Source organism: Saccharomyces eubayanus, chromosome XII (assembly GCF_001298625.1).
Source record: "Saccharomyces eubayanus strain FM1318 chromosome XII, whole genome shotgun sequence".
Lineage (NCBI taxonomy): Eukaryota > Fungi > Ascomycota > Saccharomycetes > Saccharomycetales > Saccharomycetaceae > Saccharomyces > Saccharomyces eubayanus.
Genome location: NC_030971.1, coordinates 792,281 through 818,608, shown reverse-complemented (window position 1 = coordinate 818,608; position 26,328 = coordinate 792,281). Strand labels below are relative to the sequence as shown.

The following is a 26,328-nucleotide window of genomic DNA, read 5'->3' as shown; positions in this document are numbered from 1 at the left end:
ATTTTTAGCTGATCAAAGCCATCGCGACAAAAGACCTCGCACCTTAAAGGAACTCCTAATACTGGTTGGGTTACAAAGAGCAAAGTAAAAGCAATAGCACAAACGAAAAATGGCAGTTGGTGACAAAAGTGATAGTGATAACAGTCATACTAAAAATACAACAGAGTTGGAGCGGAGTTTGGGCGATAATCCAAAGATCGTTTTAAAAGGAGGAGGAAAAACAAAGCTGATGAACCTTGAACAACTACGCAAGCCCCATTGCATAAAACCCAATCCAAGAGTTTCAGCAGGAGATGCTGGTGGCCTATTAAGAAGCGGCGGTCACAGACCTGGATTAAGTGATGAAGAAGTTTCTAAAAGAGACTATGAGCATTTGCATGAGCAAGAGAAGCACTAAAGGATCATTGTCCTAGATGCCCCTGATTATATGCTTTGCTTTACTGCAAGCATTAAAATGACAAAATGGGTAATTTTATATGGACGTAAACTGAAAGATTTTTTTTTTACACATTTGGGTTTATATTTCTAAGTAAATTTTTAAGTTTTACACTTGACTTTTAGTGTTGGCCTTTTTCAAAAAGGAGGCCTCGTGAGCCAATGAAGTCTCTAATACAAGTATCGAATATGAATATCAGAGACTAGTCCGTTAGCCTATTCCAGCATGATTCGTTTACCGAAATTATATCAAAGATTCCTGGTATACTTATCAATTTTTGGCTTAATCGTATTCCTGTATTATGATCATAACCAAACATCAAGAGTACAAGATTATAGGATTTCTGAAGGTCTTAAAAAAGAGTTTGACGCAGATGCCGAAGAGTGGCTCCAGGATAACGGTTTAGAACATCTTTCTCCTAGTGACAATTTGCTTATAAATATTGGCAATGAGCAATGTTTCCATATAGGTCGTTTTTATGAAAGATGCTTCAGTTTTTATGAACTAAGACCACAACCAAAGAGCGTACATTTATTGGTTGCAAGAAGAAAAATACATAAAGATTTAAAAGGTTCATTTGGGCGGAAGTGGTTGGGGAGATCAGAGTACCTTTATTACGATATCTTACGCCTTAGCTCCTTACATTCTCTCGGATCTGATTTTGGAGAGCTGAATGTAGATGCTATCACTGGAATATCTAGTGGTAGTAAGGATAATTCTGTGTCATTTAAGGATTTTTCTGTTACGTTTGAACCCATCAGCATAGAACTACTACAAAAGCGTGGTATAATAAGTGAAATCAATATTCTCTTTGGCACTGATTGTGTGGATCCGCGAGAAACTTGGAGTTTACAAAAGGATGTTTCTTTCACACACTATGCAGGTAGTGAACCTGCTTACTTGACTTACAGATTTGTGGGTTTTTACCCTGCGAATTCAAAAGCCCAACGTCTACAGGAAACAGACGAAGGCAGATTCAAGATCGTTCAATTAGCAGACCTTCACTTGGGTGTAGGAGAGTCTGAATGTGTCGACGAATTCCCAAAACATGAGACTTGCAAAGCTGATCCAAAGACAGAGGCCTTCGTCCAACAAGTTCTAGACATCGAAGCACCTCAGTTGGTTGTTTTCACTGGTGATCAAATCATGGGCGACAGATCTATCCAAGACTCTGAAACGGCATTACTAAAAGCAGTCGCGCCTGTCATTTCGCGAGGGATTCCATGGGCAATGGTATGGGGCAACCATGATGACGAAGGAAGCTTGACGCGTTGGCAGTTGTCCGAATTAGCTTCAACCCTGCCATATTCGCTTTTTCAATTTAGTACTTACGATACAAAAGATAACACATTTGGTGTCGGTAATTACGTTCATCAGGTTTTTTCATATAATAATACAGAAGTACCGGTGAGTACGCTTTATTTTTTGGATTCTCATAAATATTCTACTGTTGGTAAGATTTATCCTGGTTATRACTGGATCAAAGAATCTCAATGGGAATATATGAACAAATACTATGATGAAACTTTGGAAATGAAAACTGAGCTTTCAATGGCGTTTTTCCACATTCCATTACCAGAATATTTGAATATTCAATCGAGTACACACCCCGGGGAGGAAAACGCCCTCGTGGGTACTTATAAAGAAGGCGTCACTGCACCTAAATATAACTCTGAAGGGATGGCTACTTTGCACAAGTTGGGTGTGGATGTCGTCAGTTGTGGGCATGATCACTGTAATGATTATTGCCTACAAGACGATTCCACACCAAGTCAAATTTGGCTATGTTATGGTGGTGGAGGTGGGGAAGGCGGTTATGCTGGTTATGGAGGTACAGAGAGACGTATCCGTATTTATGAGATTAATATAAGTGAGAACAATATTTATACATGGAAAAGACTAAATGGTAGCCCCAAAGAAATTTTCGATTACCAGTCTATGTTGAACAATAATTCTCCAAAAACTGTTTAATTTGTAAAATGTCGGCGTTAAAGTAATGCATTGCTCTCAGTAGTTTCGTTTGATGCTTTGTGATCATTGAATCAGTAAAGTAAAGAGGATACTGACTCTCAATTACGGAAGTACTTCCATAGTACATCAACTTGTAAGGTAGAGGAAGTTTAAAGATTTGAGTTGCCGTCAAATGGAGAAATAAAAGATAATAACCCAGTTGGCTGTTCATATACTCTCTTTGCTTTGAAGACTCTTCGGCCTCTTTTAATAAACTCTCTATATGTAAAGTTTTTAGTTTGAGACCTTCAATAATGTTGTCCGAGCTAGAAGACCTCTCAAAGCGTATGTAACCTTTTCCTATATCGAATAAATTTGTTGAACGAAAAATCCCTATCAACTGGTATAGTTTCTTTATCCTTAGTTGGTCTAGTCTATCTTTAATTTGCACAAATCTGGAATATATACTCCCGTAATCATCGTTTATAGACTCATCTTGTGAAACCAAGGATATCTCTGTTTTGGAATGGTGTATGGTGCCATTATCCTCACATTGTGACTTTTCTATATTTTTTTTATTTGTTTTAGTTTGTAGTGCAGCAATGGATTTCTGTACAGTTTCTATGTACCATTGATGTTGGTTTTTATGTAATGGAAAACTGTCTTCTATTCTGGTGGAAAGTTCGCTCATTTCTTCATGAACTTGCGAAGAATACTCGAGTAATTTGTTTAGTTTTAGTAAGGAGCTATACGCCAGTGAATTTTTGATTTTGATTTCGCTTATATTCCTTTTGTGTAAGCTGGTTGGTTCCTTTAATAGTTTAACGTTTTCCTTAGATAACGTGTAAGACCCGTCTACCAATTCAAGAACTGGCATGTTAATACTTGTAATCAACGCTACGTCGTCACAAATAGGTTGCAGCTTGTTGAGATCGATCGTATAAGTAGACAAAATGCACCACTTATCATTATTAATGGCATTCTTATTCGATACAATGCTGTGCAAAACTGCCTTTGGGACCTTTCCAACTAACTTCAATACAATCATAGCAGATGCACCATTCAATTTCGGTAATTCCTGGAAATGAAGTTTCTGTAAAGAATCAGATTGCACCTCACTGATATAGAGCAGTTCCCCCCTTATAGATTCTAAAATAAAGAAGCATGGCACAAACCCAGCAACGTGATCCGTTATGTACTTATTATTTCCATTGGTCTTACAGAGACCAATGTTATGAAAGCATATCGCACGAATGTGTCTTTGTCTTCGACTTAATAAATATGACTTCATATTTCTAGGACGTACGTATTATTTCCTAAACAGCGAGGCATTAATCCAAGGTATGCTTTCCAAATTATAGGTATTATGTACTTTCTCTTTAAGGATATTTTTCTTCCAAGGTAGTCTTTTTAAAGATCTCAGCACTGTGAGTTTCCTTTTTTTTTTAAATAGTATAAACAATGCCAACTCAAGAAACCAAAAATAAAAGCAAAAGGAATTTTCTATGAGAAAAAAAGGTAAAAATCGGAAGGAAGTTGCCTTCTATTTACGGATTTATTTAAATGTACATAAGCAAAGAATTTTTTTTTTTCATTAATGAATTATAAAAGAATAATAGACATTATTCGCGCGTGCAAAAGTCTTAAACGTTCAACTTAACTTGTTCATCGTTTAAATACTTTTGGAAAGGTTTCAAGGCGTTGGTAACATCTTTTTGAACAAATTTTTCGACTTGTTGTGGAGCTCTTCCAACGAAAGTAGATGGTTCCAGTAAAGAATCCAATTCTTCCCAGATTGGTTGGAAAAATTTATCATTCTTTACACGTTCAATCAAGTCATTTTCACCACCTTCTTCCTTTACCACTGCAGCTGCTTGATGGGAAAGCACTCTAATACGCTCGTGTACTTCTTGTCTCGAAGCTTTCTTTTCCACCATAGCCATGATAATATTTTCAGTAGCCATGAAAGGTAGTTCACCTTTGATTCTTCTTTCAATAACCTTTGGATACACGACCAAACCAGATGAAATATTCAATAGAGTAGATAATAGAATATCGGCAGTTAAAAATGCACTTGGTAAAGAAATTCTTCTAATAGCAGAATCATCTAGGGTTCTTTCGAACCATTGAACAGATGCAGTTTGAACTGTATCATTGAATAAAGAACCTAGATGTCTAGCTAAAGAGCAAACTCTTTCGCAACGCATTGGATTTCTCTTGTAGGCCATAGCAGAGGAACCAATTTGTGATTTTTCGAAAGGTTCTTCAACCTCTTTCAAATTGGCCAATAATCTTATATCAGTAGCCATTTTGTGTGCGGTAGCAGCAAAGGAAGATAAAGGAGCCAAGACGTCGATGTCGATCTTTCTTGAGTAGGTTTGACCAGTGACTGGATACACCTTGTCGAATCCCAATAATTCAGTGACTCTTTCGTCTAGGGCTTCAACCTTGTCGTGGTTACCGTGAAATAACGCTAAGAAAGATGCTTGAGTACCGGTAGTACCTTTAACACCACGTAATCCAATATCATTTCTGGCTCTTTCAAAATTTCTTAAATCCCACAATAACTCTTGTATCCATAGGGTGGTTCTTTTACCCAAAGTGGTCAATTGTGCTGGTTGGAAATGAGTCCAACCTAAAACTGGCAAGTCCTTGTATTCCATAGCAAACTTAGCCAATCTGTTAATAACATTAACAAGTTTTGGGATAATGATGTCGTAAGCGTCTCTGAGGAAAATCAAATCAGCATTGTCTGTAACGAAACAGGAAGTAGCACCTAAATGGATGATACCTGCAGCAGCTGGGCAAGTTTGACCGAAAGTATGGACATGGGCCATAACGTCGTGTCTCACAATAGCTTCTTGAGCAGAGGCTTCTGCGATCTCATCATCAGTGATTTCAATGTGTTGACGCATTTGTTCAATGGCTTCATCAGTGACAACGTTTAGGCCTAATTCCTTTTCAGCAATGGCTAAATTTAGCCACAGCTTTCTCCATGTGGAAAATCTGTTTCTCAAAGAGAAAGTTGTTGACATTTCTTTAGAAGCATATCTAGAAGACAATGGAGTAGCATAACTGTCGTAGTCGGACATTTTGTTGGATTGTTTGGTTTGTTCTTACTTTTGTTAGAGCAATTCGCTGTCTTGACTTTGAAAAGAAAAAATTAAAGGTCTCAAATAAAAGTGTAACTATTTTATATTATTACTATTAATACAACGATAATAAATCTATAGATGTTTCTCTACTATATAATAACTTCTATTTTATTTCATTTCTTGCCTTGTTTAAAGTTTGACTCTGCTCGCGGAGGGTAATGTGCGACGCGTGACATTGCTGTCATCGCTTTCGGAATAAAGGTGTTTATGAAGACGATGAAGGAGGCCGCAACAAGGAGAGTCTATGCGCAGTGAACTTTGCAGAAGGTCTCAACCCAAGGACGAATGGGCCTGGTAAATTGTCTCTTTCATTTTCCACATCCGGTTCCATCGCATCATCTTTTTCGTCTTTTTCAGTTATGTTTTCGATGGTTTCCTCCACTTCCTCGTATTCTAGTTTTCTTTTCTTGTTGGTGCCGGACCATCTGTTCAACGACTGTTCTAAACGTGGGTCACCTGAGTTTATTATTCTTTCATTTACTATTACACTGGGACCCCTAAACCATAATATTTCACCTTTCGTCTTTTTCCATGGTAACATCTCTTCTCTTCCAGATCTCTTGGTTTGACTATGTGGATCAGTACGCTGTAAAACATCTACGTTTTTTGTTATGGAAATAGGTAAGACGAATGATGAAGCAGCATCGACCATTATATTTCCTAAATTACCTCTTGACGCTTGTGATGTTAAATCGTCAATAATGGTTGGTATATTGTAGCGCGAGGCTTGCGATTTTTTCTGTTGCTGGTACTGCTGTTGCTGTTGCTGTAATCTCTGTAATTGATGTTGCTTTAAACCTTGAACAGTAAGGTGGTTGCCTGCACCTGGAGAACCAACTCTTGATAGTGGTATCTGTTGTTGACCAACTGGGGGCTGGTTGTCTAATGACATAGAAGACCTGCTGTACCTTAGATTAGACAATTTACTACTTGAATAGCCTGTTCTCGGAAGAGCATTTGCCGTTGAAGTGCTTGTAGTGATGGTACCGGTTTCAATGTCCACTTGGCCTTCTTCTGGAGAATCGTTGGGCCTGATGATATATCTCGGACAGTCATCAGATGTGGCATATTCTCCTAAATCATCCCGTTGCATCTTGGGTCTCACATAAACGGCACCGACCAATGGAGGTGCGTCAGGGGATCCTATCGTTGGTTCAGGAACACGATCATGTGGAGATGCATTTGTCGGTAGTAAATGTCTGATGGGGGAAGGATATTTGAAAAACTTCCTACCATTTACTGGAATAGTGGCTTCATCTAGATCACGAATCTCTTCTGGCAAACAAGCTTTCCAAGTTCTAATTTTGTTAAAGATCTTATCCGATTCATTGTAACGAAATTCGCAAACGAATAAAGGGCCCTCCAATTTCATATCGGGGTTACCACGTTGATATCTGGTAAAATGAATCACATAGCATTTTCCAACCAAGTTTGATACCAAATGGTCACGATACTGACCTGTTTTCATAACTTCATTTTTGTAAAACAGTCTGTCCACTCTATGCACGGTTTGTTCAGGTCTGTAATACCAGCAGGCATTCAACCATTGTCTCCCATCTGGAGTTTTCCATAATCTGAAAATTTGGCCCACTATAGGTTTTTGAGGGTCATTTTGGTTTCGGAGAAGCGCCCAATCCCCCACGTGATATGACATATTATTTACAGTAACTTCATCAAGTGGGTATCTTAACTCACCTTCCGGAATGAAACTTCTGTCAGGTTTGGATAATTCAAATCTTGCTAGACTGGTGAATGTCTTTTCCAAGATATTCGAGATTTTTATACTCTCAGGATCGCCTCTGTGTGAAATTCTGAAATTGGTTAACATGAGATTGAAATCGTTTTGAAATTCTTGGAATGCTTTGTAACGACGAGTTTTCACTTTCTTATTGATATCTTGAAGACTCATTGGATTAGTGATCATAGTGTAGTAGTTCGCATCTCTGTGTCTATCTGGTAATCTTTCAAAAAGGTCCGTTAGACCAATTCCACTGTCGAGTACTTCCTTTTTTAAAATCTTCATTACATTCTTCATTCTTTGAATATAAGGTAAGTCGATTATTGGTGGTCTCCCACGTTTCACTTGAGTTCTTGATACTTGTCTATGCCTTGGGCCCAATGGTTGGGGAGTGCCCGAATGAGATGAAGTAGTGGATCTATTATCTCTTAATGGTTTGCGATTGTAGGGATTAATGTTTATCAGGGGTTTCCGAATCAAATCAGGGAAATCAGCATCTTTGGAGTTATCAATATCCATATCTGTGGCTTCGTAATCTTCATCGTTGTTTGTATCCGTCCCCGGTTCAGATTCTCTTTTGACGGAAGCGGTACGGGTCTTCCTCAACTTCCTGGCTGCTTCGGTGGAGTTTATTAAAGAGATAGATTCAGCTTTGGCAGCATTTGCCCTCGCAGCTTCTTCAGCTTTTTCTCTTAATTTCTGCTGAAACTCTTCATAGCCTGGTTCATCAGGCAAAGGACCCAAATCAGGATACTCCAACTTTGGATATTTTTCTTTCAGGTTTGCATAAATTGTATCTTTTAAGTACTTTTCGAGGACTAACGCGTATTTGTAAATTCCTGAATCTCTTGTATTGTAGGTCTTAGCATTCCAGGGAATTTGGACAACATCGTTCAGAAAATGTTGAGCATCTGTATAGTGCGGGATACGTTTCTTTAGAGTGTTGAAAGACACCGGATTTTTGATCACTGCGTAATAGTCTGGATAGTCCTTCTTTGGAGGAAGGACGTTGAATATTGGTGAGATTTCCAGACCGGAACCTTCCTTTAACGTGAAAAGAGATTCATATTCTTTCCTTAGGTCCCTGTACAGCGCGCTTGAACTTAGAGTGGACGAGTTTGAATTTTCATCAGGCATCATGCACTGTTAGTATAGAATGTCCTCCGCTTCGTCTAGTTCTACGCGACGTGTATGTATCTGTTAATACTGATGTGTTTCCAGTACTTTTTTCAGCTCATATTTGTTGTTTTTCTCTCTTTTCCTACTGTAACATGCGTTTTTTTGCCTGAGAATTTGGCCGGGTGAGGCAAAAAGTGACAGTTATAGACGAACTGCCGAAAACATATATTGGTTTATATTATATTTTTTTATGTATACATATATATATATAATGTGTGTGTTGGTGTATGTGTGCGTGTGTGTAAGTACGTAGACACATCATCGGTGTGGCGTTCTGTAATTAATAAGAATATGGAAAAACTGCGAGCAATTACAATCTATTTCTTTTTTAGTGGGAGAAGGGGAGCCAAAATTAGACAGTTACAAGTTTTGTAAAGACAATAAATAAATTGAAAGAGGATGCTAAACAAATTGGCCTTCGCCGTAAATACCAACAACGGCTTGTACGAAGCCAAGGATAGCAATAGCTGTAGCCACGACTAGATTATTGGTATGGATTGGAGGACCGGTTTGTAGGGCCTCTGCCGGCTTGGGCGGRGTAGTAATAGGTCTCTTGTCTTGAGTTGAGTCCTTTGCAGCATGAACAATCTCACCTAAATCGATGATGGAATCGCTTAGTTCGGAAACGACAGGCTTCGTCTCATCAGGTTGTAATGCAGATTGCTTTGAAATTTTAGTGAGCTTTCTGGATTTGTAATAAGACGCACAACCAAGGACGAACGAAGACAGTGGAGCAGCAAGCATACCGTACAACAAGTAAGGGTGTCTCAGGGAAGGAGGGGCGCCGAAGAAACTCACACAAAAGAAAGTCGAGGCGATGGCCCCTAAGCAGGTGGCCGCATTCCTCAAATTGGATAGAACGGGTGATAGCGAGCCTGTCAGGACCTCTAGTGGAGTGGTGGATGAGACCAACGTAGCAGAAGCCAAGATCCCAGAGTAGAGACCTATTGACGAAACCGCGACACCCTTTGTGATGGCTAAACAAACAGACATTTTTGATATATTTTATTTATTGGGTAAAGTGGCGATGACGAGTGTACTATAAGCTTCAACAATATGTGGAAAGCAAGCAAGAGACCCTTTTGCTCGGCCATTAGAAGGAGTTAAATGCTGAAGTTAATAATTCCTTTAGTTTTCGCAGTGTTATGTGGATCCCTAAATTGCGCCTTACCCGGCGAGGCAGCACAAAGAAGTGTAACATACAAGTTTAAGTACCCACTGGCAAACACATCCAGCGACCGCGACCCAGCCGATGGCTGCCAGTGACCACCTGACGTCAATTCAATATTTATTTAACGTTTTCGTGTTTCCCCCCTATTTCAAGAACCTAAAATGCCGAATCGTACATCTCAGAAATTAAAAATACGTAACAAAAAGTAAAACTCGTGCGCTTCAATCTTTTCTTAAACTAGCCCTTTCACACTTAAACAACTACTTTGAAGCTGGAGCAAAATTGACCGTATTCTGCCTTCTGCATTCCGTATTGCCGTGTGTTTCTTCATTTCTTGTTATATCTCCCGCTACCCTTCAAGAGATGAAGCACTGTCCCTGTAACACTGCCACAGCCAAACAAAGACAATAACCCGCTGAGCTGAGCTGAGCTGAGCTGAACTGGGATGACTATTCCAGGATGGCGCCGAGACAATACGACGGCAATAGCGGCCTCCTCCGGTACCGGGTCCGTTGCCACCACCGCCCAGCAAGAGTCACCTCGCGCGCGGTCTCCAACTGCCGCCGCCGCTGCCGCCAGTGACTCATCCGCCGTTCTGCCGCGGGCGCGCGCCTAAACTGAGTCCGTTTCCGCTCAGCTGACAGTCGGCGAAGTTTTCATCACGCCGCAGGACGCAAAAAAAAGTAATCGTACAAGTTGGAAAAAAAAACTGAAAAACTTTCGTATAAAAGGGACCTGACATGACTTAATGATATAATTAGGTAGACTCTTTCCCTTTTCTTGTTAGATTCATCTATAGAATCAATATAAAACATATATACAACCTATCCCCTAGGAGTTATATTTTTTTGCCCTACCACCAAATAAATAAACGTACAAAATGTTGAGAACTCAAGCCGCCAGATTGATCTGTAACTCTCGTGTCGTCACTGCTAAGAGAACCTTTGCCTTGGCCACTCGTGCTGCTGCCTACAGCAGACCAGCTGCCCGTTTCGTTAAGCCAATGGTTGCCACCCGTGGTTTGAAGCAAATCAACTTCGGTGGTACTGTCGAAACTGTCTACGAAAGAGCTGACTGGCCAAGAGAGAAGTTGTTGAACTACTTCAAGGACGACACCTTCGCTTTGATCGGTTACGGTTCCCAAGGTTACGGTCAAGGTTTGAACTTGAGAGACAACGGTTTGAACGTCATCATCGGTGTCCGTAAGGACGGTGCCTCTTGGAAGGCTGCCATCGAAGACGGTTGGGTCCCAGGCCAAAACTTGTTCTCCGTTGAAGATGCCATCAAGAAGGGTAACTACGTTATGAACTTGTTGTCTGACGCTGCTCAATCCGAAACATGGCCTACTATCAAGCCATTGTTGACTAAGGGTAAGACTTTGTACTTCTCCCACGGTTTCTCTCCAGTCTTCAAGGACTTGACTCACGTCGAACCACCAAAGGACTTAGATGTCATCTTGGTTGCTCCAAAGGGTTCCGGTAGAACCGTCAGATCTTTGTTCAAGGAAGGTCGTGGTATCAACTCTTCCTACGCCGTCTGGAACGACGTCACCGGTAAGGCTCACGAAAAGGCCCAAGCCTTGGCTGTTGCCATCGGTTCCGGTTACGTCTACCAAACCACTTTCGAAAGAGAAGTCAACTCTGACTTGTACGGTGAAAGAGGTTGTTTGATGGGTGGTATCCACGGTATGTTCTTGGCTCAATACGATGTCTTGAGAGAAAACGGTCACTCCCCATCTGAAGCCTTCAACGAAACTGTCGAAGAAGCCACTCAATCTCTATACCCATTGATCGGTAAGTACGGTATGGACTACATGTACGACGCTTGTTCCACCACCGCCAGAAGAGGTGCTTTGGACTGGTACCCAATCTTCAAGAACGCCTTGAAGCCTGTTTTCCAAGACTTGTACGAATCTACCAAGAACGGTACCGAAACCAAGAGATCTTTGGAATTCAACTCCCAACCTGACTACAGAGAAAAGCTAGAAAAGGAATTGGTCACCATCAGAAACATGGAAATCTGGAAGGTCGGTAAGGAAGTCAGAAAGTTGAGACCAGAAAACAAATAAAGAGGAAAACAATAAATCAAGTGCTGGAAACTTTTTCTCTTCTCAGAATTTTCACATCATCATCAAGTCATAGTCAATTGAATTGACCCGAACATCATTTTAGGTTTGTTTTTTTCACCACATACATCTGTACACTAGGAAGCTGTGCCTTTAGCAGCTTCAACATATATATTTTTACATATTTATTATGATTCAATGAATAATCTAATTAAATCGAAAACTCCGACTCAGTAGCCTAATAAATAATTCTCCAACAAAAGAGAACGCACTTGCCAGCGTAACAGCTGTTAATTTTTCGCTTGTTGACTAAGCTGCGACTGCGGTGGCGTGGCGGCATTAGCACGGCGTTATGAGTTGCCCTCGTGGCCTGTACAGGGCGGGCTTAAGCGGAACTAAAATGACTGATCGATCCATATTGAGGTGGGCTTGCTCAATTTGCCAAGTTGCGTCTGGTCCACGACCCCTTTTCCTACGAGTCGTATATGCTAACACGCGCACGCTTCCTATGTACATATATATATATATATATACTTGTAGGTGCGTACTTCAATGCTTGCGGTGTTTTTCTTGCTGTCTCTCGAGAAAATAATTTTGAGTGAAATTTCAGTTCGGTAGTAAAAACAACTCAAAGTCACAACCTATACGTGTACATAATGTCTGAACCAGCCCAAAAGAAACAAAAGGTCGCCAACAACTCTCTAGAGCAACTAAAGGCCGCCGGTACCGTCGTCGTTGCCGATACTGGTGATTTCAGTTCCATCGCCAAGTTCCAGCCTCAAGACTCCACCACCAACCCATCTTTGATCTTGGCCGCTGCCAAACAACCAGCTCACGCCAAGTTGATCGATGTCGCTGTCGCATACGGTAAGAAGCACGGTAAGACCACCGCAGAACAAGTAGAGAGCGCCGTAGATAGATTGTTGGTAGAGTTCGGTAAGGAAATCTTGAAGATTGTCCCAGGTAGAGTTTCTACCGAAGTGGACGCCAGATTATCTTTCGACACTCAAGCTACCGTTGAAAAGGCTAGACACATCATCAAGTTGTACGAACAAGAAGGTGTCTCTAGAGAAAGAGTCCTTATCAAGATCGCTTCTACTTGGGAAGGTATTCAAGCCGCCAAAGAATTGGAAGAAAAAGACGGAATCCACTGTAACTTGACTCTATTATTCTCCTTTGGCCAAGCCGTCGCTTGTGCCGAAGCTCAAGTTACTTTGATCTCTCCATTCGTCGGTAGAATTCTAGACTGGTACAAGGCCAGCACCGGTAAGGAATACGCCGGTGAAACCGACCCAGGTGTCGTTTCCGTCAAGAGTATTTACAACTACTACAAGAAGTACGGCTACAAGACCATTGTTATGGGTGCCTCTTTCAGAAGTACTGACGAAATCAAAAACTTGGCTGGTGTTGACTATCTAACAATCTCTCCTCAACTATTGGACACATTGATGAACAGTACTGAGCCTTTCCCAAGAGTCTTGGACCCCGCCACCGCCAAGAAGGAAGCCGGCGACAAAATCTCGTACATTAACGACGAAGCTAAGTTCAGATTCGACTTGAACGAAGACGCCATGGCCACCGAAAAATTGTCCGAGGGTATCAGAAAGTTCTCTGCTGATATTGTCACTTTGTTCGATTTGATCGAAAAGAAAGTCACTGCTTAAGTAACAACTATCCAGGAAATATCAATATAGGTCACGTCACACGTGCATATTTCTTCTGCCTTCACAGACACACATACACATACACAAATGTATATTTATATGTATAAATTAATGAGAAAGCCTGTTTATACGTATAACTTTAACGAGAAAAAATAAAACTCTTTTTTGTATCTTACTTAATAATATACTATTACAACTTTTTCTTTGTATAAAAAAGGACGGAACAAACTATCATTCTTGTGTGATACCTACACCGAAGCCAATGGCAATACCTGCCATCACCATCATGGTTTCAGCAGCCCCTAGGATTAGGCATAGTGTTCGGAACCATCGCAAATCAACGTCCCAAATGAATCCTTGTAGCAACGCCACCCGGTGTTCCTTATTCATGATCAGTCTCATCAACCTATAATCTGAAACCATTTTGCTTCTGGGGCCACATCCAATAATGAAAAACAAGGGCGGTACCACGATGCAACATATGATGACCATAACGATGCTCCCAACGCTATAAACGTCTTTGAATCCACTCTGCCCTGAATCAAAAGAATGTATAGATGCGGTGTCGATATGCTGGATCGGCATTCTTGCTTCCAGATCCATATCCTCAACACCGCCGCCATCTCGCTTTGTAGTGTCAGTTTTCTCTTGGATTTCTCGTCGTACACTTCGGCCTGGTATTTCTATTATCGGTTTCTCATCAACTAATTGCTGTGTGCTTTGCGATTTAATAGGAGCTAATACAATAAAATGTTCGTGTTCCGAGGCTCCTTTACGTTTGTTGTTTACTTTGCTTAATGGTGATGGCGTCTTAGGTCCTCCATACGGTGAAAACGGTTCAGATTTCGTCGATCTTCCGGAATCTACACGTAGAGGCGTCTTCCCCCATCTGCTTGGTCCCGACACACTTCTTAAGACAGGAATTGATGGTACTCCAATGGGAGGGCCTTCTTCCTCTAAGGATGAAGAAGTGTTGTACGTTGACTTGGAACGGAATATATTTTCACGACTGGGGCCTCTACAATCACTGGGGGAACTCCCGTTACTGCTGTCACTGTTATGTAACGGAATCAGTAAATTTCCTATTAGTGATGGACTCTGAGGAATTTTCATCGCTCTTGTTGCTGTGTTCGGAGCACCTGGCGAATTAAACTCATCACTTGCTGATGACACTATGGATGCCGTCTTCTCTGGAATTTTGAATTTATGCGGTATGAACTTTGATTCGTCTGTGAGTTCGTATTGACTTTGGTTTTCATTTTGGCCTTCTCCACTGCGTGAACTAATGTAATTGACATCGGGATTCCTATTTTTCGTTAGTTTTACTGCTTCTGCAACACTAGGTTCCAAAGTTTCGTCGTATTGGTAAGAAAGAAATGAATTTTCCATTGTTTCATTAGGTTGAAAAGTTGGAGTAGGGCGCCGGGGCGTTCCACTCTTTGGCTCATCGTTCCCGCGAATTACCAAAGAAGAATATATTGAAGATACGGCCCTGTTAGATTCTCGCTCTAAGGGACTCTCCTCAATATCTTCTCCCATTAGTACTGAAGTTGATATTGTCAATGCGCAACTTAACCTTTGTGAAGAAGGTGAATTCAGGGCCCTTTCCGGTCGTACTGTCACAGTTTGTGAGGGTGTTGCATTTCTTGTGGGTGAAGACTCCTCATTAACTCGTCGAAGCCAAACTGGATCCACTGTGTTCGTTGGTACATTATGATCTTGGATAGTGCGGAATTGTGCAATTGGAGATGATTTAATGCTGGAGCTAGAGCTTGTAGATGCACTCATGATTCGCGAGTATCTTTCATTGTTAATGTATACAGTAAAGCCTTCACCTCTACTTGTATTTTCATAAGAAACAGTAGCCATCGCCATTTGTTCTGCATTAAAATCGTCATTTGCGTCATGAAGATTCTCCAAAAATAATGATGTCCTTGGATGTGCTCTTGATGATGCAGATGAAGTACTAATATATGATATGGATGCTGTTGTTTCCGAAGAGTCTAAATTGTCCTCTTCTGATTGTACCATACTTCATGTAGAATAAAAAATAAATGTGAAATAATAAAAAAGGGAATATTAGGTATTAAAAAAAGAATTGAAGCAAAAGATACGTTATAAGTGTGGGGGAAATAGTATTGAACTTGAATAAAAAATTAGCGAACGGATTTGGATTTAGTTACCTTATCAAACGAATGGAACGGATATAGAAAACCCGTTAGAAATAAAAGCTGTCAATTATGGAATATAAAGAAAGATGCAATCGGGTGGTCTTTTGTTCTTCTGTTAGAAGCTCGAAGAAAACAGATACTTGACTGGAAAGCTTCCAGTTGTTTCTTGGATGTCTTTGTTACTTTTTCTCTAAAACCAATTGCTTGTTATTAGAATGGGGTATTGGAAATTATAGCGAAGGTGATGAAAAATAATAATTACTTTTGCAAGTATTGCTAACGTGCAGCAAAAAAAACACACCACAACGAAGGTTTTCCTAGTCTTTTTAGCGGTGGTACTGTCAGGGTTGGTCTTCTTCAGTAAGCGAATGAGTAAATCAATTTTACTGTTTTTTATGTTCTCTTTTGGATTATTTTTTCGCTGTTGTGTTTACCTTTCTCGGAGGAAATATACTTCCCTTATTAGAAAAAAAGAGGAAAAATCGCATTACGTTTCGAGGCATTCTCCGATCATTCAATTAGGGAAAAAGGCATCCTGCAATCATTATATTCGTTTAGGGAAAGTCTAGCTAAATGATAGATAATGTATGTAATATTTTACCATATATAGAAATTATATGCACAAGACAAGGGCGGGGAGTTAGTGGAAAGGTGAAATGAAATTTTTATTTTATGCTTTTAAACTGTAGTATCTATACATCCCGCGTTCAATGCACCCAAAAACTTGGTATTCGTTAACTACTTCAAAATGCAGTCTATATCTTTGAGTAGTCCAAGGATCGCTTGGGTCATAGATGAACTCATCAGGGTGTGCGAAGTAGTAGTTCTTATGCTTGCGATGGTGATTTAAGTGAGAAAATGACAAAAATGAACCGGAAGAAGAGTTTTCCCTATTCAGGCTTGGTCTTGCTTTATTTCCGGAACGTGACCGTGAACTTTCAAACAGACGCAGTTGAGACCTTCTCCGCTCTAAGTCCGGATCATGCAAATATTCATCGTCAGTCTCTTCATAATTAGCCATTGTCCTTAATTCCTGTTGCTCGTCAGCTAAATCTTGAATTCTTTGTTCTTGTAATGATAATTCACGCAAGTCATGTACAGACCTATCCCAGTACAACCCATCTCTAATTTGAGCTGCCGCGGAAACACTACCAGCAATCGGGTCAGGACGAACAGGACCATTGTTGCTCCTCAAAACCGGTCTGCTCAGCAGCGGAGTTCTTCTTGGAATAGTAGCCATATGATTATCATTATCACTGTTACTTTCGTCCTCGTTATGAATAATTCTCCATCCACCTCGGGGTAGTGTTGGAATAATTATAGGTAATGGCGTGTTACCAAGACTGATGGCACCTTTCCTATTCAAAAACTGGGAAACTGGTGGCTTCAAATCTCTGTAGCATAATTTACGCCTGATACCACTTTGAGGAACTAGTCCGCAGCCAAGCATAATTTTATTTTGGGCAAATTTTAAGAAATCTGGCTGATTAATAATCTCTATGATCTTGTGGCCTTCAGCATCGTACCTGGTTATATTTGACTTTGATTCCAAATCATCACGGTTTAGAAATGGATCCGTCTTGTATAACCAATATCTTCTACCATAAGAAGAATCGATATAACATTTCCATTTCACTTGTTCAGCGGTCGAGGTATCTTTGATAATAGAGCTCGTATTTTTATATTTGTACGCAATGATTTCATGTCTTTCGTTTAATTTTTCAATTTGTTGCCAGGATTCAAAGTTTACTTCTAATGCCACTAAACTTGGAGAACATGTATAAAGTAACGAATCCTGAATGGTCCATTTATTGATGTATGAGTTGCCAGATATATTCAAGACCTTTAATTTTTGAATACAGTTAGGATAGTCTTGTTCAATTGGTGTCAAAAATTCCACCAGAGTAGATATTGGGACATTATTGCCTTTAATACTTAAACTTTTTAATTTAGGAAAATTCCACTTTATAAACTGCAGGCTATCACGGCATTGATAGTAATAAGTGGATTCTGTGATAGGATCCTCGCTAAACGATGATGCCATATGTAAGGGCAGACCACCAATATTTAAGTATTGTAAAGTCTTACTGTGACCATGCTGGCAAAGCTTTTTCAAAAAAAACATCGTATGTACTTCGTTCCAAGATGACGAATGGGCTATAACACTAACGTTTAGCCATTCCAATGTAGATGTATTATCAGAATCAGTGATTGTTGGATGATGACTGAAGAATTCTAAAACTGCCCTCGGAGTTACTTGAAGACAAGTGGCTAGCGAAAGATGGGTTAAATTTTTCCAATGTGGAATGCCATTATACAAAGTGTTATCGTCAATGGAAGTATGAGACAGATCGAGTTTTTGTAGCTCAGGCAGCATCTTGAAAACCTTCCAAAGCACATGAGATGGCAGATCGATACAGTCGTTTAGGCCCAGACATGTAATCTGGTAATTTTGTTGGATGGGTTCGAGCAGATGCTGATCAGTAGATTTATTGAGATGGTATAATCTGTCCAGAGCCTTAATAAAACTTTCCGTGAAACTGGTGCCTGAGCAGCCACAGAAATCCACAACAGTCAAGACCTTTCCTGGGGATAAAATGTATTTTATGATATTATCGTCTAAGTCGTCTTGAATATTTTCACATGCTAAAAATTCCCTTAAGTTTGCTTTTGTTAGCACCAAAAATTCGAGAAGGGTTTCATTGGTTAAATTTTTGATCATTTTATTCATCTCACTAGACCTGCCAAGTCCAATGGATGTTAGTTCTTGGAAATCAGCTACCTCGACTTTGTTACAGAGCACCCTATTTGCTTTTAAAGTTTGCAAAAGACCATGAAATCTTTTTGCCGTAGTCAAATTACAATATCTATAGATGAGAACTTGACAAATATGAGAGAATGTCTTATTAACGGTCAAGTTGCTCTTGACAAACGTAGCCAAATTTTCATTGAACTTTTCCGCGGTCCCAGGATGGTCATTTCTTAGCAAGTCCCTAAATTGGTATGTAAGTATTTGGTACACAATCTCAGGTGGAATAGCACCCATCGACTGGCCTGTTAAAGCTTTAGACTTTATATCTGTCATTCAACTGTTTTCCAGTTAGGCTGTTTCTTTATTGTTTGTTTAGGGTACGTAATAATGTAGACTATGATTAGGTAAATAAGAATGCAGTATTGTTTTGGTCCTGCCCTCCAAACGATGATTAGACTTGAGAAAAAGCAAGTGAACTCCTTAAAGTGCCATTAAAGAAGGGACAAAGGCATCTGCAAGCGGGTCCCTAAGAATTTTCAGGTCACAACTCATTAAGCCAGGAGAATATGACAAAATCCACCTCTAATTTATTGAGCCGTGCGAAATAGCGCGGGTAACTGCCCGTAAAGGCTCCTTTTAATAAAACCTTAAAGTGACAACTACTCGCTAGCCCAAAAGCTCAGCAAACGTGGGTAGAAACATAGATCTTGGGCGGCCATGAATTATGTACACTAGTAGACGTGCCGTTTATTGTCATTAGCAGAGAGACGGCCATTACCGTACACGCATACGCGTGGAAAATTTGGTAAAAGCGTAGACTTTGCATCCAAGGGAATGAACGGGTCGGGGCACCACTGTATTCATCACGCATGTGGCACAGAAAAGCGGTCTTGCAGGCTCAGTTTTGTTCTGTATTCTTATCTGAGGCTTATGCGGACCTTATCAATGCATAGGCACGTCATCGGATACGAAAAAGGTGTTGATGATTTCAATCATGTTATTTAATCTTTGGTTAATCGGACTTAGTCTTGCAGTAATGTCGTCAATAAGCTAGCAAGAAGGTGAACAAGCCTGAGAACATGAGTGCCACTAAGATTCTTTCGCAAAAAATCAAAGTCGCCTTGGTCCAATTGGCAGGCTCTAGCCCTGATAAGATGGCCAACCTTCAAAGAGCGGCAACGTTTATTGAAAGGGCCATGAAGGAACAGCCAGATACAAAGCTCGTCGTGTTGCCCGAATGCTTCAACTCTCCATACTCCACTGACCAATTCAGAAAGTATTCTGAGATTATTAGTGCCAGTGAACCTTCGACATCGGTTAAGTTCTTATCGAACTTGGCGAGTAAGTTCAAAATTGTCTTAGTTGGAGGAACGATTCCAGAATTGGATCCAAAGACAGACAAAATCTACAATACATCGATAATATTCAACGAAGATGGAGAGCTGATCGGCCAACATCGGAAAGTGCACCTTTTCGATGTGGACATTCCCAACGGCATATCGTTCCATGAAAGTGAGACCCTGAGCCCTGGGGAGAAGTCCACCACGATTGACACGAAGTATGGCAAGTTCGGCGTGGGTATATGTTATGACATGAGGTTCCCGGAACTGGCCATGCTGAGTGCACGTAAAGGGGCCTTTGCTATGGTCTATCCGAGCGCGTTCAACACGGTCACGGGTCCATTGCATTGGCATTTACTGGCAAGAAGCCGGGCGGTAGACAACCAAATATACGTAATGCTATGTTCCCCGGCAAGGAATATGCAGAGCTCGTACCATGCGTATGGCCACTCCATCGTGGTGGACCCCAAGGGCAATATCGTATCTGAAGCGGGCGAAGGTGAAGAGATTATCTATGCTGAGTTGGACCCAGAAGTCATTGCGGCGTTTAGACAAGCCGTGCCCTTGACCAAGCAAAGAAGATTTGATGTGTACTCTGATGTAAATGCGCATTAGGGGGAATATAGAAAAGGATGTGCGGTGTGGTTATGTAGATGTAAATATGTAAATATGTATATGCGTATAGACAGAACTCTTTAACTAATTTGGGCACGTCCCGTGATACCTGGGATGGAGATTCTTAGTCTGTGAGTGATTCCCAGCTTGGGCACGACACCGACAAAGACGGTGACGAGCAAGTTGGAGAGGAACAACGTGATGTCGTTACGGTAGTACTGGTTGCTGATCAAGAACAGTACGATGGGCACGATCAACAAAAACTTCCTGGTGGGCGTGTACAAGGTCTCGTTGTTGATCTGTTCCCACATAGTCAGGTTATCGTACGCCCCACCGTTGAATTCAAAGGGTGTACCTTTGACGAGGTGGAACATGACGTAGAACCCAATGATGTAGGTCATGTTGGTGAACGTCCACGTCCATTTGGGCGTGGACCCGGGGAACAAGGAGTAAAAGAGTCTCAACAGCACAATAACGACGATATGAATCAACCAGGCCCCGCGCTGGTCGACCCACGTCGCGTTCATGTTGGGCAGCATCTGCTGGTCGTTTTCGTCTTCAAACGTCTCCGGCTCCACATGCGATATCACACTGGAGGAGCGTCTTCTCCTGTGGTCGGTCACGGGAGTGGACATTTTACTGCTCTGAGAGGGGAATGGTTTGAGGTTGGACGACACGTTCGGGGTGAGCGATGGCTCATCGACGGTCAACGGTTCATTTAGATGACGATCCATGGTGTATGTTGTGTGGTGGTATGCTAGTCTTCCAAGCGCAGACGAACCCCAGACAAGAACTACTATCTAATATGTATGTTATATATATACGTATCTACCCATCTATATATAAGTATGTGTCAGAGTGTGTCAGAGTGTGTGTGTGCGTTTGCAACCAGCGCGACGGGAGAGCGAACACCCTGTTCGCTCGTATTCCTTGTGTTCCTCACGGTTGTGTTTCATGCCATCGTAGCCCTTGGTCGGGATCTATTCTCGCCGCTCGCTCGCTCGCTCGCTGTCAGCTGCCTGCTGCCTTCCAAAGCCACGATTACGGGCTTTCTTCACCAGAGGGGTCAGAACGACGTGGCGACAAGACACACAATCTCGTTGAGCAAGGCCAGGTGGTCTGTTCAGCAAGAAAGTGTCCCACTATATACTAGCTATTGGCGAATTGCACAACGCTTCCATGCCTTTCACAAGCCAGATGAAGTGGGCCCTGGCTTGTGCTTGGCGGCGCTGTTCCGCCGGCGGCCCTAAATTTAATCTCGCTTGCCAGCAAAATGCGTGACCTCTTTCGCAGAACAGCGCGTCCGCTGCTGTTGTTGGAGCTCAATTGCGATAGTGAGAGCGGTCTGAGATAGCGTCGCGTCGCATCGTTGTGCCAAGGAAAGGGCCCTCTTCGCTGTGGTTCTCGTATCTATCTTGGTATAAAAGGGCTGCAAGGCTTGGTCTTTGGCCAGCGAGATCGCTGCAGGAGGTGGGGCAGGTAGTAATCGGGCCGCGGGCTTGGGGTATATATATATATATATATATATATATATACATGTTTGTGTGTAGAGGTACGTTTCTCTTGCTTGTAAAGTAGTAATATCCGGAGCGGGCTTAGGAAAACCATCATATCTCAACATCGGGATGTCGACGAACGCAAAAGACTCAGCTGGTAAGAACATCAAGTATCCGTGGTGGTATGGGGGTGCGGCGGGAATCTTCGCAACTATGGTGACGCATCCGCTGGACCTGTCAAAAGTCAGGCTGCAGGCGGCTCCCTTGCCCAAGCCTACTCTGTTCAAGATGCTGGAGAGCATTCTGGCACACGAGGGTGTGCTGGGACTATACTCAGGACTGAGCGCTGCTGTGCTGCGTCAGTGCACATACACCACGGTGCGGTTCGGTGCTTACGACATGTTGAAGGAAAATGTAATTCCGCAGGACCAGGTGACCAACATGGCGTATCTACTGCCCTGCTCAATGTTCAGCGGCGCCATCGGTGGGCTTTTGGGGAACTTTGCAGACGTCGTGAACATCAGGATGCAAAATGACTCTGCCTTGGAGCCCGCCAAAAGGAGGAACTACAAGAACGCTATAGACGGTGTTTACAGGATATACCGCCATGAAGGCGGGCTCAAGACGTTGTTCACTGGGTGGAAGCCCAATATAGTCAGAGGTATCTTGATGACTGCGAGTCAGGTCGTTACGTATGACGTGTTCAAGAACTATCTGGTCACGAAGCTCGATTTCGACGAATCCAAGAACTACACACACCTGACCGCGTCGCTGTTGGCTGGGCTGGTAGCCACCACGGTGTGTTCGCCGGCAGACGTTATGAAGACCCGTATCATGAACGGCAGCGGGGACCATCAACCGGCTTTGAAGATCCTGGCCGATGCCATCCGCAAGGAGGGCCCCTCTTTCATGTTCAGGGGCTGGCTGCCCAGTTTCACAAGACTGGGTCCCTTCACGGTGTTGATTTTCTTTGCCATTGAGCAATTGAAAAAACACAAGGTGGGCATGCCAAAGGAAATAGAAGATAAGTAGACACACATATCCACGAGTACATAAAATAAAAAAGTAGTTGCGCACAGTAGATAAGTATGTATAGCGGCATAACTTCCCGGAGCCGGAGGCCCGTATCGTCACATACAAATATTCATGACGCCACTTCTTGGCCTTGTGTTATGCGACCACACGCACATAAACCAACATTCCCCAGCTTGTGGGATGATTATCTCTTATGTCGCTGCTCCATATCATGTTGGACGAGCGGCGCTTTCTTGACGGAAAAGAAAAATTTCGAATTTTGCTGAGAAAGGCCATAAGGAAAAACTTGAAAGAAAGAACCAAGGAAAAAAAAATCAAAAAAAAATCAAAAATAACTGAGAAGAGACAAATAAACATAGACTCCCTCCACGTACTTTTCTATTTTCTAAAATAAAAGAAGAGACAGCAGTGAGCAGCAAAGGAACATAATATAGGAGAGTCACCTGTCCTTTTCATCTTTATATTTGCAAGCTTTTTAGGGGTAGAAAAAACCGATTTAAGAGTTATCCATAATATCACACAAGGAGCAAAAATGTCCACTACTGAATTTGCTCAACTATTAGAAAACAGTATTTTGAGTCCCGACCAAAACGTCCGGTTGACCAGTGAAACTCAATTAAAGAAACTGTCCAATGAAAACTTCTTACAGTTTGCTGGGCTTTCCTCGCAAGTACTTATCGATGAAAATACAAAGTTAGAAGGTCGTATTTTAGCGGCGTTAACTCTGAAGAACGAACTGGTTTCCAAAGATTCCATCAAGACTCAGCAATTTGCCCAGCGTTGGATCGCGCAAGTCAGCCCTGATGCCAAGGCTCAAATTAAAGCCAACGCCCTCACTGCGTTGGTCTCCATAGAACCCCGTATAGCAAACGCTGCAGCTCAATTGATCGCTGCTATAGCAGACATCGAGTTGCCCCATGGCGCATGGCCAGATTTGATGAAAATCATGGTCGACAATACGGGCGCTGAACAATCAGAAAATGTTAAGAGAGCTTCCTTACTGGCTCTAGGTTATATATGTGAAAGCGCAGACCCTCAGAGCCAAGCCTTGGTTTCTTCATCAAACAATATCTTAATTGCTATAGTCCAAGGTGCCCAGTCCACAGAAACTTCCAAATCAGTTAGACTGACAGCTTTGAATGCTCTTGCAGATTCTTTGATTTTCATCAAGAACAATATGGAACGTGAAGGTGAAAGAAACTACCTCATGCAAGTCGTCTGCGAGGCCACTCAAGCTGAAGACATAGAAGTTCAAGCCGCCGCCTTTGGTTGTCTGTGTAAAATCATGTCATTATACTATACGTTCATGAAACCTTATATGGAACAAGCCCTATATGCCCTAACCATAGCCACCATGAAGTCTCCAAACGATAAAGTAGCTTCCATGACTGTGGAGTTCTGGTCCACTATTTGTGAAGAAGAAATCGATATTGCTTACGAACTGGCCCAATTCCCTCAATCTCCCCTACAAAGTTATAACTTCGCCTTGTCGTCCATCAAAGATGTTGTTCCAAACCTCTTGAATCTTTTAACGAGACAAAATGAAGACCCAGAAGATGATGACTGGAACGTTTCCATGTCTGCGGGTGCGTGCTTACAACTATTCGCTCAAAATTGTGGTAACCACATCTTGGAACCTGTGTTGGAATTTGTCGAACAAAACATTACCGCTGATAACTGGAGACATCGTGAGGCTGCCGTAATGGCTTTTGGTTCCATCATGGATGGTCCTGACAAAGTTCAAAGAACTTATTACGTCCATCAAGCTTTACCATCCATCTTAAACTTGATGAACGATCAATCCTTACAAGTCAAAGAAACTACGGGTTGGTGTATCGGTAGAATTGCCGATTCCGTCGCCGAATCCATTGACCCTCAACAACATCTACCAGGTGTTGTTCAGGCTTGTTTGATTGGTCTACAAGATCATCCTAAAGTGGCCACAAACTGTTCTTGGACCATCATCAATTTGGTGGAGCAATTAGCAGAAGCCGTTCCATCTCCAATATACAACTTCTATCCTGCTCTCGTGGCCGGCTTAATCAGTGCAGCCAATAGAGCAGACAACGAGTTCAATGCTCGTGCCTCTGCTTTTTCCGCTTTAACCACGATGGTAGAATACGCCACTGACACTGTAGCTGAAACATCTGCTTCCATTTCCACCTTTGTCATGGACAAACTGGGACAAACAATGAGCATTGACGAAACTCAAATATCATTAGAAGACGCGCAAAGTTTACAAGAATTACAATCCAACGTTTTGACTGTTCTAGCTGCCGTCATCAGAAAGAGCCCAAGCAGTGTTGAACCTGTTGCTGACATGCTCATGGGTCTGTTTTTTAAGTTATTGGAAAAGAAAGACTCTGCATTCATTGAAGACGATGTGTTTTATGCTATTTCAGCTTTAGCTGCTTCTTTGGGTAGGGGATTTGAAAAATACTTAGAAACATTTTCTCCCTATTTATTAAAGGCATTAAACCAAGTGGACTCGCCTGTGTCAATTACTGCTGTGGGTTTTATTGCGGATATCTCAAACTCATTAGAAGAGGACTTTAGAACGTATTCAGATGCAATGATGAACGTCTTGGCTCAAATGATTTCCAATCCAAATGCTAGAAGAGAACTGAAACCAGCCGTCTTGAGTGTCTTTGGTGATATCGCTTCCAATATAGGTGCTGATTTCATCCCATACTTGAATGATATCATGGCATTATGCGTTGCTGCACAGAATACCAAGCCTGAAAACGGTACATTAGAAGCTTTGGACAACCAAATAAAAGTACTAGAAGCAGTGCTAGATGCTTATGTAGGTATAGTCGCAGGTCTCCATGATAAGCCGGAGGCTTTATTCCCATACGTCGGTACCATCTTCCAATTCATTGCCCAAGTCGCAGAAGATCCTCAGTTATATAGCGAGGATACCACCTCAAGAGCTGCAGTTGGGATGATAGGTGATATAGCTGCTATGTTCCCAGACGGTTCAATCAAACAGTTTTATGGACAAGACTGGGTTATTGATTACATCAAAAGAACAAGAAGTAGCCAGTTGTTTAGTCAATCTACAAAAGACACTGCAAGATGGGCCAGAGAGCAACAAAAACGTCAATTGTCTTTATAGTCACAATAGAATTCACAAATTGAATGTCCTTCTTTACTTTGGGTTATTTTCCGCCTCCATCTTCCAATACTGGCTGCAGTTATCAACGCATTAATACACCACATGGTTTATCAACTCCCATCTCTTAGATCATAATTAATTTGTTATTTTACTTTTATGATTTTGTTCCCTTACTCATTTGGAAGGGAAAAACAAAATACCTGCATTCTTTTCTAATTTCAATTACACTTTTTAGAATTTCCTCCTTTTTTTAATGTACATCTTAATTTTTATTTCCTCCTCCTCGCCTTCCTCCTCCTCCTTCTCCTCCTCCTCCTTCTCCTCTATTATTTTCTCTTTTATTATTATATTATAATATCAATAATACTTCTACATTCTACTTCTTCTCATCTTTTTTTCTCTCTCACATCTCTCTCCCTCTATTTTTATCTTCTTCTTTAGAT

The 26,328-nt window shown here is 41.6% G+C and overlaps 14 protein-coding genes across 14 annotated transcripts; 7 read left to right on the top strand and 7 right to left on the bottom strand.

Moving 5' to 3' along the window:
* Positions 1–109: 109 nt before the first annotated feature.
* DI49_3861 (uncharacterized protein) lies at positions 110–397 on the top strand (the record flags this gene model as incomplete). Its single annotated transcript, XM_018366912.1, has 1 exon — positions 110–397. The coding sequence occupies one exon, from the start codon at positions 110–112 to the stop codon at positions 395–397; it is 288 nt and encodes a 95-aa protein (XP_018220751.1).
* A 264-nt stretch (positions 398–661) lies between these two features.
* On the top strand, positions 662–2,407 carry DCR2 (phosphoprotein phosphatase; the record flags this gene model as incomplete). Its single annotated transcript, XM_018366911.1, has 1 exon — positions 662–2,407. One exon carries the CDS (start codon positions 662–664, stop codon positions 2,405–2,407), a length of 1,746 nt encoding a protein of 581 aa, XP_018220750.1.
* Positions 2,373–3,677, bottom strand: VPS38 (Vps38p; the record flags this gene model as incomplete). The annotated part of the gene is made up of 1 exon (XM_018366910.1): positions 2,373–3,677. The coding sequence occupies one exon, from the start codon at positions 3,675–3,677 to the stop codon at positions 2,373–2,375; it is 1,305 nt and encodes a 434-aa protein (XP_018220749.1).
* Positions 3,678–4,029: 352 nt separating this feature from the next.
* Positions 4,030–5,478, bottom strand: ADE13 (adenylosuccinase ADE13; the record flags this gene model as incomplete). Its single annotated transcript, XM_018366909.1, has 1 exon — positions 4,030–5,478. One exon carries the CDS (start codon positions 5,476–5,478, stop codon positions 4,030–4,032), a length of 1,449 nt encoding a protein of 482 aa, XP_018220748.1.
* A 268-nt stretch (positions 5,479–5,746) lies between these two features.
* RSC2 (Rsc2p) lies at positions 5,747–8,419 on the bottom strand (the record flags this gene model as incomplete). The annotated part of the gene is made up of 1 exon (XM_018366908.1): positions 5,747–8,419. The coding sequence occupies one exon, from the start codon at positions 8,417–8,419 to the stop codon at positions 5,747–5,749; it is 2,673 nt and encodes an 890-aa protein (XP_018220747.1).
* A 441-nt stretch (positions 8,420–8,860) lies between these two features.
* On the bottom strand, positions 8,861–9,451 carry ATG33 (Atg33p; the record flags this gene model as incomplete). The annotated part of the gene is made up of 1 exon (XM_018366907.1): positions 8,861–9,451. The coding sequence occupies one exon, from the start codon at positions 9,449–9,451 to the stop codon at positions 8,861–8,863; it is 591 nt and encodes a 196-aa protein (XP_018220746.1).
* A 1,058-nt stretch (positions 9,452–10,509) lies between these two features.
* On the top strand, positions 10,510–11,697 carry ILV5 (ketol-acid reductoisomerase; the record flags this gene model as incomplete). Its single annotated transcript, XM_018366906.1, has 1 exon — positions 10,510–11,697. One exon carries the CDS (start codon positions 10,510–10,512, stop codon positions 11,695–11,697), a length of 1,188 nt encoding a protein of 395 aa, XP_018220745.1.
* Positions 11,698–12,350: 653 nt separating this feature from the next.
* Positions 12,351–13,358, top strand: TAL1 (sedoheptulose-7-phosphate:D-glyceraldehyde-3-phosphate transaldolase TAL1; the record flags this gene model as incomplete). The annotated part of the gene is made up of 1 exon (XM_018366905.1): positions 12,351–13,358. One exon carries the CDS (start codon positions 12,351–12,353, stop codon positions 13,356–13,358), a length of 1,008 nt encoding a protein of 335 aa, XP_018220744.1.
* A 231-nt stretch (positions 13,359–13,589) lies between these two features.
* On the bottom strand, positions 13,590–15,389 carry BUD8 (Bud8p; the record flags this gene model as incomplete). Its single annotated transcript, XM_018366904.1, has 1 exon — positions 13,590–15,389. One exon carries the CDS (start codon positions 15,387–15,389, stop codon positions 13,590–13,592), a length of 1,800 nt encoding a protein of 599 aa, XP_018220743.1.
* An 810-nt stretch (positions 15,390–16,199) lies between these two features.
* LUG1 (Lug1p) lies at positions 16,200–18,614 on the bottom strand (the record flags this gene model as incomplete). Its single annotated transcript, XM_018366903.1, has 1 exon — positions 16,200–18,614. One exon carries the CDS (start codon positions 18,612–18,614, stop codon positions 16,200–16,202), a length of 2,415 nt encoding a protein of 804 aa, XP_018220742.1.
* A 746-nt stretch (positions 18,615–19,360) lies between these two features.
* Positions 19,361–20,236, top strand: NIT3 (putative hydrolase; the record flags this gene model as incomplete). Its single annotated transcript, XM_018366902.1, has 1 exon — positions 19,361–20,236. One exon carries the CDS (start codon positions 19,361–19,363, stop codon positions 20,234–20,236), a length of 876 nt encoding a protein of 291 aa, XP_018220741.1.
* An 80-nt stretch (positions 20,237–20,316) lies between these two features.
* ORM2 (sphingolipid homeostasis protein ORM2) lies at positions 20,317–20,970 on the bottom strand (the record flags this gene model as incomplete). The annotated part of the gene is made up of 1 exon (XM_018366901.1): positions 20,317–20,970. One exon carries the CDS (start codon positions 20,968–20,970, stop codon positions 20,317–20,319), a length of 654 nt encoding a protein of 217 aa, XP_018220740.1.
* An 891-nt stretch (positions 20,971–21,861) lies between these two features.
* Positions 21,862–22,764, top strand: DIC1 (Dic1p; the record flags this gene model as incomplete). The annotated part of the gene is made up of 1 exon (XM_018366900.1): positions 21,862–22,764. One exon carries the CDS (start codon positions 21,862–21,864, stop codon positions 22,762–22,764), a length of 903 nt encoding a protein of 300 aa, XP_018220739.1.
* Positions 22,765–23,299: 535 nt separating this feature from the next.
* Positions 23,300–25,885, top strand: KAP95 (karyopherin beta; the record flags this gene model as incomplete). The annotated part of the gene is made up of 1 exon (XM_018366899.1): positions 23,300–25,885. One exon carries the CDS (start codon positions 23,300–23,302, stop codon positions 25,883–25,885), a length of 2,586 nt encoding a protein of 861 aa, XP_018220738.1.
* Between the last annotated feature and the right edge of the window lie 443 nt (positions 25,886–26,328).